Source organism: Bidens hawaiensis, unplaced genomic scaffold, assembly GCF_021521415.1.
Source record: "Bidens hawaiensis isolate Kalapana, Puna unplaced genomic scaffold, B.hawaiensis_p1.1 tig00011228_1, whole genome shotgun sequence".
NCBI lineage: Eukaryota > Viridiplantae > Streptophyta > Magnoliopsida > Asterales > Asteraceae > Bidens > Bidens hawaiensis.
The window spans coordinates 650,808-670,625 of NW_027491873.1; the positions used below are offsets into that span (position 1 = coordinate 650,808).

The 19,818-nt window shown below is 34.7% G+C and overlaps 1 protein-coding gene across 1 annotated transcript; it reads right to left on the minus strand.

The window, feature by feature from the left end:
• Positions 1 to 9,112: 9,112 nt before the first annotated feature.
• LOC143537567 (protein DETOXIFICATION 27-like) lies at positions 9,113 to 13,556 on the minus strand. The gene is made up of 8 exons (XM_077031313.1): positions 13,218 to 13,556; positions 12,068 to 12,609; positions 10,808 to 10,894; positions 10,211 to 10,267; positions 9,816 to 10,054; positions 9,594 to 9,712; positions 9,271 to 9,360; positions 9,113 to 9,169 (listed from the first exon to the last, which is right to left on the minus strand). Exons 1-8 carry the CDS (start codon positions 13,524 to 13,526, stop codon positions 9,122 to 9,124), a joined length of 1,491 nt encoding a protein of 496 aa, XP_076887428.1. The 5' UTR covers positions 13,527 to 13,556; the 3' UTR covers positions 9,113 to 9,121.
• Positions 13,557 to 19,818: the final 6,262 nt, after the last annotated feature.

Below are 19,818 nucleotides of genomic sequence, written 5' to 3' on the forward strand. Positions count from 1 at the left end.
TCTTACCTTTCTTTTCGGGCATCCGCTAATGTAATGGCTCACTTCCTTGCAGTAAGAACATTTTCTCTTTTTTTGTTGCTTCTAGGGATGATTTGATTCTAGTTGCATTTTTGGGACGACCTTTAGTTTTAGTATTAAATGGTGGATCACGAACAGAAATTTGAGGCATCGTATTCACTTGCGAACTTCCCACATTGGAATCTAGTGAATCAATCTCAGACTGTTTTGACTTTGCTCGAATGCTTTGTTCTTCTAAAAACTTCAACAACATGGTATTTAGTTTCCTTATCTCAGATAGAGAGTCTCCTGCTTGTTCGGTCGCTTTTCTAAAATTTGATTGAACACACCATAAAGCTAATTCACTGACCTCATTCCCACTTTGTATGTCTTCGATCTCAATAGTGCAATCAATCAACTTAAATCTAGTATCAAGTGTCCACCTAGGTAAAATATAATGATCAGGTAGGGTTTGGACATTTTTTTTCTTCAATACATATAAGATATGCTTGCATAACATCTCATATGTTTCAAACTTTGAACATGAACAAGTAACATCTAACTTATCTGAGAGACGAAACTTAACATTTCTCCAAAATATTTTATCAATATTCAATTGTCCAACCTTATAGCTGATTTCTTCTAAACTCTTGCTAATTGTCTCATGAGTTAAATTGAAGGTAGCTTGGGTCCATTCATTCATGAATACTTTAAAGAGCTGTTTAGTGTAACGTGAACTTGCTTTTGCCTCTATCGGGTTCACAGAAGAAAAATTCGGCTTAGAATTCATGCATGCGAAGTCTTCATCTTCTTCGGCGGCCCTTCGAGCCGGCAACAACTTTATCATATTGTACTACAAACTCATTCAACATGGTATTTGAATTCACATATCCATCAAAAAAAGAATGAATGCTTGCTTCTTCCACTTGATGTCATGCCAGCAAAAAAACAATCTTTCAAGAAAGCTTTAGCCCATAATTTGCGTTGCTTATACATCTCCGTTATCCAGCTTCCACTTTCAAAATTATATTTAACACATAAAGATTCTCAACGAGTTTCAAATTCTTCAATTGTATCACTTTTTTTCCATTGTTTGTGATCCTCCTCAAAGTCACTATAATTAACTTTAAGACCTCGAAGATGTTCGGTCTCGTGTTTCTTAATATGCCATGAACAATAACGATGTCGAGTGTTTGGAAAAACTGTTTTGATTGCATTGCAAATAGTTTTATCTTGATCTGTAATTATTGCTAATATATGTTTATCAAACATGCACTTTATAAAAGTTTGAAATAACCATTCAAAAGTATCTTGTTTTTCGTTCTCCATTAGTGCACCACCAAACAGTATAGACTGGCCATGATGATTAACCCCGACAAATGGTGCAAATGGCATCTTAAATTTGTTGGTCATGTATGTGACGTCAAAGACCACAACATCCCTAAATTTTATATATGGTCTCTTGATCTCCCGTCAGCCCATAAAATATTTCGCGGAGACCCATCATCAAATAAATCCACAATAAAAAAAAGGTTAGGATTTTCTAGTAATTTATCTTGAAAATGTTTAGTAAGCCCATAAAACTCCTTACCTTTGTATTGTTTTCGTTGATCGGCTAAGACGTCAGAACATTGCTTTGATGTAACATCATTTTCATGTGGATTTTTCATGGTATTAATGACTTTCTTGATTTGACAAGGTTTCAACCCGGATTGACTTAGTTTCGCCATTAGAGATTTGCAAGCCGATGAGCGGTGAAACTTCCCATGAGACCGGTGTTTCATTACTTTAGTGGGAGTAGCAGTCAGTTCATGATTGTGTGAATCGTTAAAAATATCCACGAACCATTTCCCATCTTTACGTTTTGAAATCCGAATACATGCTTTGCATCCGGTCCTTAAATCTATACGACGTTTTTAACATCTTCTGTGGAATTTTTACACTTCAAATCTTTAAAACCTTTTTTGTTGCATACATAGAATTTTCGGCAATGCTCATTTGTTGTCCTATTTTTATGAGCCGTATGAATACGTATTCCAAATCCATGTGAAAATGCATAGCGATTATAGAGATCATAAGAATCATCGGGAGTATCGAAAACCTTTCCCATTATATCACTAGCCTCTTTCTCATACCTTGAACAAATATTTCAACATCTGAATCGTTGTTAATGACCAAAAGCCCTTCTGAATCAATACGATCAATTAAATTTGTGTAAGGCCCCGTTACCGGTAACCCTACTTTCGTGTTGGATTTACTCATAAACACAGTTCTAAATATCAGAGTTAATTAAAACATTTATGCGGAATATAAAACTTTCATAAAACATTACATAATTCATAACTTGTCTCAAAACATTCATTGTCTTTCACATTAAAGCATTAAAATTAACACATCATAAGTCTTCAGATGCCAGATTCTTGTTCAGTGCCATGTGTCTCCTCAAGCGAGCTGCCTCATCCTACTCACCTGCGTGCATACTAAAAGTCAGCTACGCTGAGTGAGTTCTAGTTAATCACATAATCATACAATACATTCTTACATTTCATACTTAATCTCTTAACTTTCTTTCTTATACACCTAAGTGCTTTTACTTTCATACTTTCTTTACATACATAATCATACGTTCATTTTTACCTTCATACTTTCCTTACATACATAATCATACTTTCTAAAGAGCCTTTCGCCCTATAACCTCACAGATATTATAAGGGTCTGGTCCTTAGTTTTCGAATATTAGAAGGGTTCGATTCCCTAACATCACAGATATTATAAGGGTCTGGTCCCTATCATCACAGATATTATAAGGGTCTGGTCCCTAGTTTTCGAATATTAGAAGGGTTCGATTCCCTAACATCACAGATATTATAAGGGTCTGGTCCCTATCATCACAGATATTATAAGGGTCTGGTCCCTAGTTTTCGAATATTAGAAGGGTTCGATTCCCTAACATCACAGATATTATAAGGGTCTGGTCCCTATCATCACTGATATTATAAGGGTCTGGTCCCTAGTTTTCGAATATTAGAAGGGTTCGATTCCCTTTTCGTTACCATACAACCATACATCATACCTCGAGTATTATTAGGGCTCGGTACCCTTTTCGTAACCATACAACCATACATCATTATTTCCTTCCTTTATTAACTTTATCACATTTATACGCATGAGCATACATATCATACTTACCTTATACTTAACATTACAACCTGACAGTACGTGCCATATCCGAAGACCGTTCACGTACCATCAAGCAATCATTCATACATATCACATATATCACATAGGGCATACACTTATCACTTAGGATAAATGTATTAACAACACATCAAGTATGCACACAGCCTCGAAAGCATAACAAGGAATGGGGCTAGAAACTCACCTGAACACGGTTACGTTCACCGTTGATCGTAATCCCTTTCTTCAGTTGTGCACGGCTGACTGTATAACAAGTATACGTATCAATTAACTATCACTTCTCATAATGTATTTCTATCTTTATATGACCCACAACGAACGGGGGTCCGGGGGCAGCGCCCCTGGCAGCGGGGTCTAGGGGCGGCAGCCCCTAGCAGGGTCCAAGGGGCAGAGCCCCTGGCTGGGGTCGAGCTGCCAGGTCAGCTTGAAAAAAAAATTTTATTTCCATTAACTGTCTTAACACATTTTTCATTAGATTTTTAATTTATTTTCTAAACGAACTTGGCTTTAGGCGAAGTTACCATTTAGGCGAACTTCGCTTTAGGCGAAGTTACCATTTAGGCGAACTTGGCTTTAGGCGAAGTTACCATTTAGGCGAACTTGGCTTTAGGCGAAGTTAAACCTCAGGCGAACTTCGCTCTAGGCGAAGTTATCAGGCGAACTTAGCTTTACAGCGAAGTTGTCATCAGGCGAACTTTGCTTCAGGCGAAGTTGCCAGTTAGGCGAACTTAACTTTACAGCGAAGTTGCCATCAGGCGAACTTAGCTTGCAGGCGAAGTTCATCAGGCGAACTTGGCTTGCAGGCGAAGTTCATCGCTTTGAAGGCGAAGTTGCCCAGATGAAGGCGAAGTTGCCCAGATAGCCGCAGTTTCGGTTTCTGTCCAACATTTCGAGCGATTTTAACACCCTTGTTACGGTTCAACATCACCCACTACGCTTCCCGACCATTTTCGGTCGTTTATACACTAAAAGCTCGGATCTTTAAACTTCAAAGATCAAGAATCATACATTTTTGGGCTTGTTTGGATCTCGTTTACTTGCTTAATCACAACCAACCGCTCTCTCTCTCTCGGACCTCGCTCTCCCTCTCCTCGGCTGCCGCCGGCGGTCGTAGGTGGTGTGTATGTTTTGGAGTGTTTTTAGGAAAATGATGGAAATGAAGATATTTTGGGGTTTTGGGGGTATTTATATCCCTGAAATCCCATTCTCATTTAACCCATCTCAATTAATCCAAGTCCAAGACCCGCTCCTTACCCGATATTAATTAATTACGCGAAATCACTAAACATAACTTCCTTTATTCATCATTAAAATTTTAGGATGTTACAATTTGTTTCAAAAGCTTCGTCATGGACTTCTAAATCCATTGATTTGTATCTGTCATACATCAACAAAAGATAAAACTGATATTCAATTGATGTAATTCGAATTACTACTAGTATGAAAAAAATAAACAAAGAAAGTTGATTTTTAAAATTCAAGACACATATTCTTCACGATGAACTAGAAACAAGAAATTGAATATTATTTAAAATTGACATTAATGATGAAAAGCAAGCATCACAAATCAGGAAAACAATTTGTAATCTAGTTCACACATACATAATTAATTTAAAATTTGTTTTTCACTAACCTTAATTATATAGGTATATATGTGTTCATTGTAGGATCAGAGAAGTAGATGACCAATTTATAGAAGACACGATCGATGGGAAAATTAGTGTTAGAAGGATAAAAGGAAATATGAGAAATAAGGGATTTAGTTAGATTTAATTAAAACTATGTAGTTTTGATAAGTTTTGCATCTAACTTAGGTGTATGACAGCCTTATATTCACTATCCCCTATATGTGTGTGTGTGTGTAGGCTAAAGTTATAATAAAAAGATAGACAAAAATGAGAAGTGTGAAAATGATTTTTGATTACACAAAAAACCTCTTAAAAATAAATTCAAAAAAAAAATAATAAAAAAATCATAACTCAAAATATAAATAAAAAACAAAAAAAATAAAAAAAATTAAAATGTTTCCGCCATCATTCCCGTTCAAAAAAAATTAAAAAAATGACAAAAAGACACAACGGAGAGATCAAAGACACAATGACGAAAATGAACAAAATACACAATTATAACTAAAAAAAGACACAATATATCGCAAAATATAACACAATGCCGAACAAAATATAACACAATGTTAAGTAATATAAACAAATAAACACAAAACAAAATAATAAACAAAAATAAACGACTTTTTTCACTTACCATTGTATTTTTTTATGAGAACGAGATGGGCGGTGGAAATATTTTTGTGTTTTTACATTTTTTGTTTTTTTTATTAAATTTTGAGTTATGATTCTTTTATTTATTTTTTTGAAATGTTTTTTTATGTGGTTAGAAATCTTTCTCATCTTCTCATTTTTATTTCCTTTTATAAAATAACTTGACCATACATACATATATATATATATATATATAATTTCTTTTTCTTTTATGATTTTTAAACTTAGGACTGTTGTGTGTTTAAGATATTTTGTCTTTCAAAAAAATAAAATAAAATAAAAAATTACCAACCTTGGGATTGTTAGATTTTAAGTCTATATCACTTTTCATCATTTTCTCCACGTCGTTCTAACTAATTAAATAAAATTTATATCTTTTTGATAATGATATAATTTTAAAAAAACTAATTATACTAATAAAATACATTTGTTTTATCATTTTACCTTTAAATATTAATTAATTATTTCCGAAACCAAGTTCTATATTAATATTTACATATTTTTTGAATTAGTTTTTAAAATCGTTAGAATATACAATACATATTTTCACATATAAGATATATATATATATATATAATTTTTTTAAAAAATAATGTATCGGTATTTGTCACCTATACAGTACATGGGTTGATTCGCATTTAACTTCAAACATTGTTTTGTATCACTTGGTTGTTATGTATCTTACATATCGTTTCTTTCACTTAAGGGGGTGTTTGGGATTCCTTATTTTGTCTCCTTATACACTTACAAAACTTAACTTTTTCAAACATCTTATAACTTATAATTAATAAGTTATAAGCTACAAGGACCTAAAATAACGAATCCTAAACACCCCCTTAATCACGCATTCACGCTTACCCTTCAAACATTACACTATTGTTTCTATTTATTTGTCTAATCTTTGTATAGCGTAATAGAGATATACTGCGTATACAATGCCTTATACCTGATCTTTTAGTGACTGGCTAAATAATATAATGCAAATGCGATATAACTAGAGATTTATCGAATGTTTTATTGAAAGAAAAATGTGTTGATGCAAAGAGACATGAAGTAAGCACTTTATCATGTCTTTAAACAGTCTATTTTGACAAGTTATAGAATTCATAAAGTGATTTTTTCTGAAAACGTAAAAACCGGAATTAGGTATTACAGTTCACTACAAATGCCGTCTTATTTTTCTAATCCTCTCAAATACGACAGTTTTCGAGATAAAACAGTCAAATACAAATATAATATTTTGCTATTTAATCAATTTACCATATCACTTAATATAAAAAATATGACCAATACGTATAGCAAGGTTGCAAAAGTCGTTAGACGCTCCAGGACGATTGACTAGGAAGTTGCGAGTACTCGGTCTAGGCGAGGTGTACTCAGAAAGCATTCGAACATGGTATTTTATAAATAAACTAATATTTCGGAGATTATATATGTATCAAATATCAAAAGTTGACTAAATATTCTAAAAAATACAAAGAAAAAAAATACAAAAACCAATGAATAATAAGTGTTGCAAAAACCCCGACTAGGCACCGATTAATCCCTGATTAATCGCTTGTCCCCACTTCATTGATTAATTTTGGCCTATTCGGCCCATTAATCGGTCAACGGTCAAATCCGACCAAAATCGCGGTTTTCGACGAGATTATGACCAAATCAACGCTTTCCGGCGAGAGTCTGAACAAAATCAGTGGTTTTCGACGAGATTCCAGCAAAAATCATTGGTTTCCAACGAGATTTCAACCAGTGTCCAACCAAAACATGTTTTGTATGCATAAAACTGTAAATTACATTTAAACATGTGTGCGTATATATATAAAACTGAAAAATATACCTTAAAGTCCGATCCGATTAATCTCGATTAATCGCTAGTTTCTACCCCACCGCTCGACTGGCGACTATCGATTTTTGCAACACAGTGAATAATACTTACATATTAGTTTAAGAACATGCCTCAATTGATGAAATACGTACCTCAATTGAACTTGAATATGAGGTTTGAGGGTTTAAAACTTTGAATTTGATGATAACAATGGTGGACTCTGGGATAAATTGAGTTTTTTTAATAATAGTCAAAAAAGTTTTAAGACCGAGTTGGACAGCCTAGGCCGAGTAAAGCCACCTAGTTTCGATTTGGATCGCCTAAGACAGAGTTGGGTCGCCTAGGACCGATTCCGATTTTTTAACAATAAAAAAGAAAAACAGTACAGTGAAGTGCCGAGTAGTGCCTAGGCGTCGAGTTTTATAACACTATACAATTGTAACATTTTTTTTCTCTCTATGTAAACCATTCAACTTGGAAACACACAATAATTCTTTCAACTCGTTAGGCCCACATAGCCCGAAAATATTATTTGCATTCAAAGCCCACATCATCTGGGCCGTATTAATTCCCTTTCCCTTTTTCTTTTCCGTTTGATGCAGCCCACGTGAAGCTTCAAGCCCATCATTTTAATTCAGCCGAATCGATATAGAATACAATTAAGATTAAGACTTGTAGTAATTTTAAAAATTTTGTATACAACAATATCATATTCAATTAAAGATGAAATAATGTTTGATTTTATGGCATAAGTTTTTTTACAAAAGAATGTGAACGTGTGAAAAAGTTATAATTTAAATAAAAGGCAATAATGACAACCTATTCTAAACATACCCTTAAAATCTACTCATCCATCTTAAGTTCTTAACCATTGGTATTCTGTTGATCAGGAGACCTTATTTTCTTAACTCTAGGTTTTTTAGTCTTTTTTTTTTATTATCTACCATTTACATATAACTATTATTTGTTTTTAGTCAACTTTTTTTGGATTTATTTTCTTTGTTCTATTTAATCATTTATATCCCTTTCCGACTCTCTTCTTATAACACTATTCTTTAAAGATAACTTTATAACTTGTTCATGTTATCATAGTACTCTTCTAGCTTAACTTTGTTGACCAACTTAGGTCGATGTTGTTTACTAAACTTGTTTAAATTAATAGATTTAACCTTGTCATGGACATATAGTTAAGCTCAAATGTAAAACCATTTAGACTTGCCATAATTACCCTTTAGATCTCAAACATTACTCCAGTGACTTAAAAGTCATAACCAACATATACATGGACAAATGGAGGATTGACCACACATATTATAACCATAAAAAGTATCATGCCTACAGCCTACTATTTTGGTTCACCTAAAAATTTAACCTAAACGCATGTTGGATGTTCTGCTTGTTTAATGTTCTAGACATGGTGACAGCACGGTTGTTAGTCCATATGTCAATTCGACATACCTTTATTTGTCGGAACAAAAATGTAGGGTTGTCATTTTCATGCTAATTAATTTTAGCTTTCGTTTCAAACATGGCTAGATGTTTTGGTTTGGCTACTTCTTTATGTGTGATGTATCGTGTCTGTCTCGTGTAACAAGTAGTGTTTTAGTTAAGCATATTTTGACATCTTCTTGCAATGTCACAATCAAACCAGATGGCGCATGCAATGCGACCAAAGAAAATGGTAAAGAACAAGAAACAAAAAAAGCTAACTTTTCATTGCTAAATTTCCAATATTGGTGTGCATAGTTACATGTGAATACTATAACAAAAATAATTAATTAGATGCAAGAACAAGAAGCGATTGGCACCATAATTATTGTCATCTTCAATGCACAACTGCCCACTTCTTTACATGCTTACTGGCTTTCTGTGCCTGCCAAATTTTAACAAACAAAATTTTGTAATTAAGATCATCTAGCATAATACATTATCTAACTCTAGTTGGAAAGTATTGAGTTTGAATAAACTAATTACCTCCAGTTCCCAATTACAACGACTTGTGATGATACCTAACACCACCGTTTGAAATGCAGTTCCTCCGAAGATCATCCCAGCCCATATACCCTACAAACGATACAACGTTAGATCTTTTTAAACAGAAACAAAGATTGAAAGTTGCTAAAAATGTACTCCAATTATATATCAGTATAAATTTGCATCATACTTTGGGCTAAATTATTTATAAAGCTTAACAAATGATAAAAATTTGTTTATGTGTTATCCGACCTGCCCGTTTTACCAAAAATGTAACTATTCAATGTTAATAAAATTGGAATATGGAAAAAAATAATACATACCATGACCCCGAGATGGAGAACCCATCCCATGATGAGTCCCATAGGGACTCCTATCAAATAGTAGCATCCTAAGTTAATGTATGCTACATATGATTGCCATCCGGACCCAACCGCAACACCTATTAGATTAAACCATTTACATAGTATTAGTCATCGTCTAGAAACAAAAGAAATATACATATTTCAAACATAAAACATTCATGGCCACCAAGGCGAGGGTACCTGATAGGACGGGCTGAACACTATTTAAAAGAATGGTAAAGGCCAAGAGAAGTGAAAGTTTGCTCACAGCATCCAATACCGGTTCACTATTTGTGAATATTAACGCAAGCTCATTGTGGAATAACATAATTAATACCCAAAAGGCAACACCTATAATTGATGATGTGGTAACTGAAACTATAGTAGCGAATCTAGCGCCTTTGCCGTTGCCTGCTCCTAACTCATTTGCAACCCTGACTCTGAATCACATAACCACACAAGCGTTACATCACTACATGTAAATGCAAGATATATACACTATCAACATATATTTCACTTTTATAACTTATGAAAAAGATGTTGTATATATAAACATATAAAATATAATATAAACGGAAGTTTGACCAAATCCATACCCGGTTCCAGCAAAAAATCCAAGAGGAATCATGAGTTCAAAGCCATTGATAGACATGCTACACACAAAAAGAAAAAGGCAAATAAATATTTATAAAATTAGTCACATGAATTAACTTATTCTACATTAGTTAAAATCTTAAAATCTTAAGTTTGTGTGTACCTGTTCAAAAAGTATTTCTAAAGTCCTTCTATTTAAACTAACATATAACATGTTATAAGTAAATAGTAAAACTATATTTGACCGATCGAGTGACTTCAAAACACTTTGCTTTTTATATAACATGTTAAACAATTTAAATATGAAATTAATCATAAAAAGGTGTAACATTATTGGTATCATAAATCATAGAGTATTGAACTTGTTAACCATTTGTTGGTCCAATAAGGACCAAAAAGACGATGTATCAGGTAACCAAGACCATATCTAGATAACACAATAAAGACACTTTAGCGAACTCTTTATTAAGGAAATGTCCAAATGATAATAATCATGTTTTTGACTTAGTGCTTTATCTTAGAATGTTGATAAATAAAAATTAAACAAAAAAATATAATTGGTGCTTTTAAGGGAGTGGGGGGTGGGGTTTAGCTTTTACCATATTGACAAAGCATCAACTGCAATTTTTGCATTCTCCAAGTTTCCTGTCATCACAATCAGAATTCTGTAGTACCAGTTCTCCAAACTGCATTATTATTATTATTATTTAAATTAATATAAAAAACAGGTAATGTAGATAAACTTACATACAATAATGTAAATGACGTTGGGTTTTAAATGAGGAAAAATCAAGACGATAAGCGGCCTTTTTACCAAATCGTTTTCTAAATTTAAGTAAGATAATAAGTTCAAATCTTTGCAAGATAAATAAAAGATTTTATAATGGACAAAATTTGCTGTTAGAAAAGGATTGATTTTTACTAAAGTTTTACAAAAGTTTTCATCTACATATATACTGACACGTGTTCTTTTTTAAGTGAAGCATCTTACGTGAGAACATTTACACCATACATATGCACCAGGGAAAATATATAATTTTTAAGAAGAGTAAAATCTACAGCGTGCCCCAAAAGCCAAGTATAAAATGGAATCGTCACAATAATATGATAAGCATGCGCCATAAGACCATATCAAGAAAAAGGAAAACTACAGTTAAAGTCATTTTTAAATCAATTAAAATTTAATTTTTGTGGTACGACATTTTAATAAATAAGAAAGAAAATAATGAAATTGTTATAAGAAAAATTGATTTTCAGAAACCAACAAGATAATAAAAAATGAACCGAGGTAACAAAAAAAATCAAATCAAATTACTGCGGTAGTTTTGTAGGCGATATACATGTGAATATTTGATGTTGGAAAAAAAACATTAGAGCCTTCAAGGTCTTTAATTTTTTGAAAAATCACAAACCAAACAAGTAAACTTAGATGAGTTGCCAAAACCGGTCGGGTTTAACAATTTAAGAAACCTATTCTTTTACTTAAAAATAGTTTATTTGTATTAAAATTTATCAAATAAATTAGATTATTCATCAATATAATACACTTATACACATTCATAACCGTATATTTAAAAAAATGAAAAGGATTATTAAACAAAAAGAAATAAACGACTCAAAATTCCAAAGTTGAAAGCAAACAATAAATCATTAAATCGAATCGTATAAATTTCAAATCGACCAGCACATTTCAATCAATTTTAAAAACAAAAATTAAAGTCTTGGAAGAAAGAAAAACAAGACATGTTTTAATGTCATAAGTTAAGGGTATCTTATATTTTAAAAAAAATTATGAGCCTAAAAAATTGATGGCCGCCGCCGTAAATGTAAAACTTAGTATAGAAAAATTAAAAAATTACCACAACATAACCCCGGAAGCTGCCGAAAGTTTAACAAACGCCCACAATCCCGAAAATGCTTCCATTGAAAACCCACCCCAAGTTTCGGGGCAACCACCGAACATCGTGTAAGCCAACAACCCCAAAACAATTAACCACCACGAGATATTCAACGTCACAACGGTCCCAACAAGTCCTAGTTGTAACCGCGCCACCACGAGCCAACTCATAGCCGAATGAACCACCAACGCAAAGAGTGACACCCACGCAATTACGTATGTTTTAAGCTGACTTTGAAGAAACCGTTGTAATGGGAACTGAACGCATAGGCTGAAGTGAAGTGGGATTAAGCTCATTGACACCACCCCCGAGAGTTCAGCTATGTCCGCGGGTTGGCCCAGCAGTTTTAGCACCGGTGAAGCGAATATGTATAAGGGTAAAATTATTATACAACATCCGAAAAGCACAATCCATGAACGTTGAAGATACACCCCTAACATTTTGTAGTTTTTGGCTCCGTATGCTTGGCCGCATAGTGTCTCCAAAGCACTAGCCATCCCCAACTATAAAATAAAAGCATTGGTACGTATTATTAATTAACTATTTATATTAGTATTATGAAACTAATTATAACCAAATCCCATATCTTGTAAATTAATATATATTAGTGACATAGATAGATGATTGATTCAGTGGCGAAGCTTGGACATACACGTCGAGGAGGCCGGACTTAATATGTATAAAAATATTCATACACTAAAGGGGGTGGGCTCAAAATTTCGGTCGGAAACGAGTGAATTTAAACCATGTATAAAAATTTTCGGCTGAAAAAAGGTAAATTTACACTGCCGAGTGAAAAAACGGAGGAGGCCGGACTCAAAATTTCAGTCGGAAACAGGTAAATTTTCACCATGTATAATAATTTTCAGGAAAAAAAGAATAAATTTACACTACCGTGCAAAAAACGGAGGGGCCGGGCTCAAAATTTCGGTTAGAAACGGGTAAATTTACACTATATATAAAAATTTCGGCCTAAAAAGGATAACTTTACACTACGAGCGCGAAAAAACAGAGGGGGCCGGGCCACCCCTAGCCCCAACAAAGCTACGTCCATTGATTGATCGAGTATTGGTAGAGAGCTAGATAACTAACAAATTAAAGATCACTATACCAAGAGGCCGAAGTCGAAGCCGAGGATGACACTTGTGGCAATAGAGATGGCTGCGAGTTCAAGATCACCGAGATGTCCAGCGAAGGCTTGTGTGATGACGAACATGGAATAGGAAGCTATGCGGCTGAAGATGGCTGGGCCGACTATGTGCCATAGCTTCTTGGATTCGATCAAGAATCGTTGGTGAAACGGGAGTTGAAGATCTTGGCTAGTGGTTTTCGAAGTTACGTCGACGTTTGAAGATGAATGATCCAACAAGGGTACAAGTGTTGGTTCATCAACTCGAACACCTGTGCCATTGATGGCCATATTAACTTCACGGGTATTACCCCCCTTTCCGAATTTATTCTCTCATTTTTGAAATAGGACTAGAGTACATATATATACGCGAGAGGAGAGAGACGTAAGAGAGTTGTGGAACATAGATATGGCTGAGATGGGGATCTTATTTATATTATTTTTTAATTAAAATTTTAAAATATAGAACATGCGTATGTACTTAATATTTGTCTTTGTTGGTTTAGGCCTTTTGGTTTACACAAAACTTATTTTACTAACAAGATAAAACAAACACCAAAATACTAATTAATAAAAACCAAACATTAATACTTATGTCAAGATTAAACCCAACATTTTCCCCCTTAATCTTGACGTCTTCACCTGTTCACTCAACCAAGAAGCGCATGTTCCTCTTCCTCAATCAAGTTAGCTTCTTCGTTCTTGTCTTTCCATTTCGTGCACTCGTTAGCGAAGTGCCGAAATGCTCCACACTCGTAGCATCTAAACCCACTCTTATCACCTCGACCCGAGCCTCTTCCTCCTCTTCCTTGACCTCTTTCACCTCTACCATAGCCTCTTCCACGACCTCTTCCTCCTGCATCATGTTCACCATACTTTTGTTCCGCTATCAAAAGTTGGCCTTGAGCTTCTTCCTTTTCACCACGGCTTTTTCTTCTTTCTTCATACGACTTAAGCCTTCCTACCGCTTCATCAAAGAGCATTGAATCCAAATCGAAACATTGCTCAATCGAAGTTACAACTTGAAGATAGGAGTTTGGCATTGCATCAAGTAACCTTCTCACCATTTCTTCTTCCGCAACTTCATACCCGAGACTCCTCAACTTCGTAACCAAACCGCTCACCTTAGCAGCACCATCATCCACGAGCTCTCCTTCCTTCACCAGCAAACCTTCAAGCTCTTTTCTCAATGTTGCAATTCGAGCCGTCCTCACTCGATCTACACCCAAGTACCGTGTTTTTAAGCCATCCCATACTTTCTTCGGGTCACCAAGACTTGACATTTGCATCACTATCTCTTCGGGAATTGCTTGATACAAGAAGGCTAGAGCTTGTTTTGACTTCTTCTCATCTGGTTGTACCCCAAGAGTCCTTGGTTCCACCGCCTCCAACAGGCCATGAGCATCCAAGATGGATTTAACTTTGATAGCCCATACCGGATAGTTTGTTGCGGTCAAAGTCGGAACTTGGTAAGACATTGAACTTGCTTCTTTTGCTTGTACCATCGCCATTCTTCACTTCTTTCTTCTTCTTTGAATCTTGCTTAGTTTCTTTCTTGCTAACTGCTGCAACTTGCTTTTCTTGCTATCTCTTGCTATTTTCTTGCTTCTATATCTTGCTGTCTCTTGCTTTCACTTGCTGCCTTCTTGCTTCAATTTCTTGCTATCTCTTTCAACGAGCCAAGATTGATCCTAGGCTCTGATACCAAATGTTGGTTCAGGCCTTTTGGTTTACACACAATACTTATTTTACTAACTAGATAAAACAAACACCAAAATACTAATTAATAAAAACCAAACATTAATACTTATGTCAAGATTAAACCCAACAGTCTTTACATTTTGTTTCAGTCACTTGAGTTTGAGTTTTGGAGTTTTAGATATGATACAATACGGAAAATTCGGGTCGAATATTTAAACAAACGTATCCTAACCCATTGGGCCAGTACCGTGTCGGGTTCTACTCACGGTTGCTGGTCTATGTGACAAGTTATGTGAAATACTTATGTTGACTTGATAAAGTCAAATTACTACTTCACCCTTTTTATATTTATTCTGTTAATAGTTTGTTAGGTAGTTAACCAGTTAGTTAGTTCTTGTTTGTATATAATTAGGGCTTGTATCATTTGGGGATAATCAATCAAGGTATTTCGTTTTATCAATCTTTACATGGTATCATCCTAATTCGATTCTGAATTCGTTTCCGCGTTCGTTTCTTCATTCTTCGTTCAATTCATCAATCCAATTCGTGATTTCTTCGTTCAATTCAATCTGATATTCATTATGACTGATTCGATTCCGTCTTCTAATGTGATCGATTCTTCCAATCCTCTGTTCTTACATCCTTCTGATCTTCCTGGGATGCTTCTTGTTTCTAAACCGTTTGATGGCTCGGGATTTGGTGCGTGGAAACGTGCCATGGCAATTGCTCTATATGCGAAGAACAAATTGGTGTTCGTCAATGGTGAATTTGCTTCTCCTACTGTTTCTTCTCAAGTTCCTCTCTGGAATCGGTGTAATGACATGGTGATTTCTTGGATTTTAAACACATTATCTCCAGAAATAGTGGCGGTGTTCTTTATGTTGCGTCTGCTCGACAATTATGGCTTGAACTTAACGGTCTATATGGTCAAGACAATGGTGCCAAGTATTATCAGTTACAAAAGAGCCTAATTGATCTTGTTCAAGGTAATTCTGATGTTGCTTCTTATTTTACAAGACTCAAGACTGTTTGGGATGAATTAATGTCAATTAACACTATTCCAATATGCACCCGTGGTACTGCTAATCTTCTGGCTAAGAGAGATGAAGATCAACGTCTTATGCAGTTCTTGATGGGTCTAAACCCCTGTTATGATACGGTTAGAGGTAATATTCTTATGATGAAACTGTTACCTACTATTAATCAAGCTTATGCTCTTGTTGTTCAAGATGAGAAACAAAGGGAGATTCATTCTTTATCTCCCTTTCCTTCTGAATCTGCATCTATGAATGTTAATACTCATCCTTCTTTTGGGAATAATGATAACAAGAAGGTGCAAGTCTGTTCTAACTGCAAGAAATCTGGACATCATGTCAGCAAATGTTACAGAATCATTGGCTTTCCCAAAGATTTCAAATTCACAAAGTCAAAGCGTGGAACTGCTAATAATGTGGAAATTGAATCCGACTTACCTTTTCAACTTTCAACAAATCCTTTTGCTAATAACACTTCTCATGAAACTTCAAATGGTTTATCCTCTATCTCAGTCACACAATACAATGAGTTGATGGAACTGTTGCAGCAACACAATTTAGCAAAACATACTCAATCACATCCTACTTCTTCAATTCATGCTGCTAATTTTGTAGGTATTATGGCTTGTAATTCCACTAATGTTCATACAAAGTGGAATATTGACACTGGAGCCAGTGATCACATGTGCAATGATCCAAACTTGTTTTCTAATCTTCACTATATTTCATCTACTTTTTTGATTGGTCTTCCTAATGGAACTGTTATATCAGTTCATCAAGTTGGAACTGTTAAACTTCATTCTAATCTGACTCTTCATAATGTTCTTTTTGTTCTTGAATTCAAGCATAACCTGCTTTCTGTTTCTAAACTGTGTCATGAAAATCAGGGCATTATTTTTCTAATAAAAACTGCTTGTTGCAGGTCCCATCAATGAAGAGGCCATTGGTTCTTGGTGATTTCCTAGATGGGCTCTACATTCTCAAAGCAAGCAATCATTCTTTCAATTGTTTCAACACTTCTTTGTTTACCACTTCTACTTGTAATTCTACTGTTTCAAATACTATATGACATCATAGGCTTGGGCATTTACCAACTTATAAAATGAAACAATTAGATGTCATTTCTAATAAAAATTTGTCTGTTCTTGATCATTGTTCAATTTGTCCTAAGGCTAGGCAACAATGTTTGCCTTTTCTCACTAGCACACGTTCCACTAATGCTATTTTTGATTTGTTGCATATTGATGTTTGGGGGCCATATAAAACATCCACTTATAAAGGCTGTAAATATTTTTTGAAAATAGTGGATGATTTTAGTCGAACTACTTGGACCCATTTACTCGTAACTAAAGGCAATGCATTTGCTGTTTTGCAATCTTTCATTGAACTGGTTGAAACACAATTTAATGTCAAAGTAAAATGCATAAGATCAGATAATTCATTTGAATTGGGTAGTAGTGCAGAACATGCTTCTTATCTAAGATCTAAAGGCATTGTTCATCAAACCATTTGCCCTCATGCTCATCAACAGAATGGGGTGGTTGAGATAAAACATAAACACCTTTTGGAAACTTCAAGGGCTTTATTATTTCAATCAAATCTTCCTTTAAAATTCTGGGGAGATTGTGTTTTAACTGCTACTCATCTCATCAATCGGTATCCTACACCTTTACTTGATAACAAAAATCCTTTTGAAGTTTTAACACGAAAGCCTCCTTCATATTCACATCTTAAAGCCTTTGGATGTTTATGTTATGCTTCAACTGTTAAACAAGGAAGAGACAAGTTTCAACCTCGAGCTACACCTTGATTATTCATTGGGTACCCTATTGCAAAGAAAGGTTACAAACTGTATAACCTAGTTACTCATACTACATTAGTCTCTAGAGATGTGGTATTTTTTGAACACTTGTTTCCTTCTTTGCACAATCCTAACAATTCTTCAATTTTTCCTTCAATTCCACTTGAACATTTCAATTCCTTCTTTGATAATTCACCTTCTCCAATTACGGATCCTCTTCCATCAGATTCTCCTCTCCCTAATCCTCCTCATCCGCCTTCTCCTCCTCCTGTTAGAAGGTCCACAAGATCCTCTAATCCTCCATCATATTTGCATGATTATGTATGTAATCATGTTCATACTTCTGATTCACATCTTCATTGTTTTCATACTATCACCAATGAATGTTTGGCCACTGCTTCTGCTAATTCTGTTGATCTCTCTAAATCAAGTCAGCTTATTGCTCATCATCTTAATATTTTGTATGAACCTACTTCATACAAACAGGCTGCACAATTTCCTGCTTGGCAGGAGGCTATGGATAAGGAATTTACTGCTCTTCAGAATAATAACACTTGGTCTATAGTTGATCTTCCTCCTGGAAAGAAACCAATTAAGTATAAATGGGTTTATAAGATAAAGTATCATGCTAACGGGACTATTGAAAGATGCAAGGCCCGTTTGGTTGTCAGGGGGGACACTCAGAAACATGGCATTGATTATAATGAGACGTTTTCTCCAGTAGTTAAGATGACTACTATTCGATCTCTCATTGCCATTGCAACTAAATTGAAATGGCCACTATTTCAGCTTGATGTGAACAATGCTTTTCTCCATGGTGATTTAGATGAGGAAATTTATATGTCTCCTCCTCCTGGTATGTCTTTACCATCTAATCAAGTTCTTAAACTTCAAAAATCACTATATGGCTTAAAACAAGTCTCTAGGCAATGGTGTGGAAAGCTTTCAACTGTTTTAAAATCCAAAGGTTATGTGCGTTTTGCCAATGATTATTGTTTATTTACCAAGTCTATGGGATCTTCCAATGTTCATGCAGCAGTATATGTGGATGATATTTTGGTAACAGAAAATAATCCTGAGGAGATCACTACTCTTAAAGCTTTTCTACATGATGTTTTTTAAATAAAAGATTTGGGTTCTTTGAATTATTTTCTTGGCTTGGAAGTTCACACTCATCCCAATGGGCTTATATTGTCACAAAGAAAATTTGCCAATGACTTACTAGCTGAGTTTGATTCATCAAACCTGGCTATTCAAAATTCTCCTCTTCCTTCTCATTTATAATTAAGGTTAAAAGATGGCGATTCGCTTCCTGATCCTTTGAAATACAGACAACTTATAGGCAAATTGAATTATCACACACATACAAGGCCAGATCTTTCATTTGCAGTTCAGTTTTTGAGCCAATTTATGCAAGATCCTCGTTTGCCTCACTGGTGTGCAGCCTTACACACATTGTCATATGTCAAGGGAACAATTACACAAGGGTTATTTTTTAATAACTCAAATTCTTTTGATCTTTGTGACATTCGTCAAATTTGAGTCTCGAGTATATATTCGTTTTGTAAATTTTATTTTATAAAACCGATCCAACATTTTTAGAACCTTATTTAATTATCATATAATAATATTATATACCTCGATCATAATAAATCGATGTTTGTCATAGTTTAGTGTCGTTAAGAAAAACATAAAGGGTTCAAACTGAGTTTTGTAAAGTTGTTATAAGCTATGAAAACTTTTAAACGCGTTTTAAACTTTGATTGGAACTTGATGGGGTTGTTTTGTAATTAGGTAATACATATAACAAACCCAAAACCCTAACCCTAACCACATTAACTTCCCAAGCCTCCATCTCTTTCTCTCTTACTTCCGGCCGCCGCCGCCACCTCAGCCGGCCACCACCATCCACTACATCACCACCAAACCCAGCCACCCCCTTCCTTAGCCGTTTCCGGTGACCCCGCAATTCCGATGGTCATATCCCCTAAGGTTTAAAGGTTTTCACCTTTCTTATAAATTAGAGTTTCTACACTCTCTCCTGGAG

Bases quoted from the DNA above. Each gene is read 5' to 3' on its own strand.
- LOC143537567 (XM_077031313.1), bottom strand. From the start codon at position 13,526: ATGGCCATCAATGGCACAGGTGTTCGAGTTGATGAACCAACACTTGTA. The intron at 10,268-10,807 runs GTAAAAGCTAAA...TTTTGTGTGTAG, and splicing joins GTTGATGCTTTGTCAATATG to CATGTCTATCAATGGCTTTG. The intron at 9,713-9,815 runs GTACCCTCGCCT...TTAATCTAATAG, and splicing joins TGTTCAGCCCGTCCTATCAG to GTGTTGCGGTTGGGTCCGGA.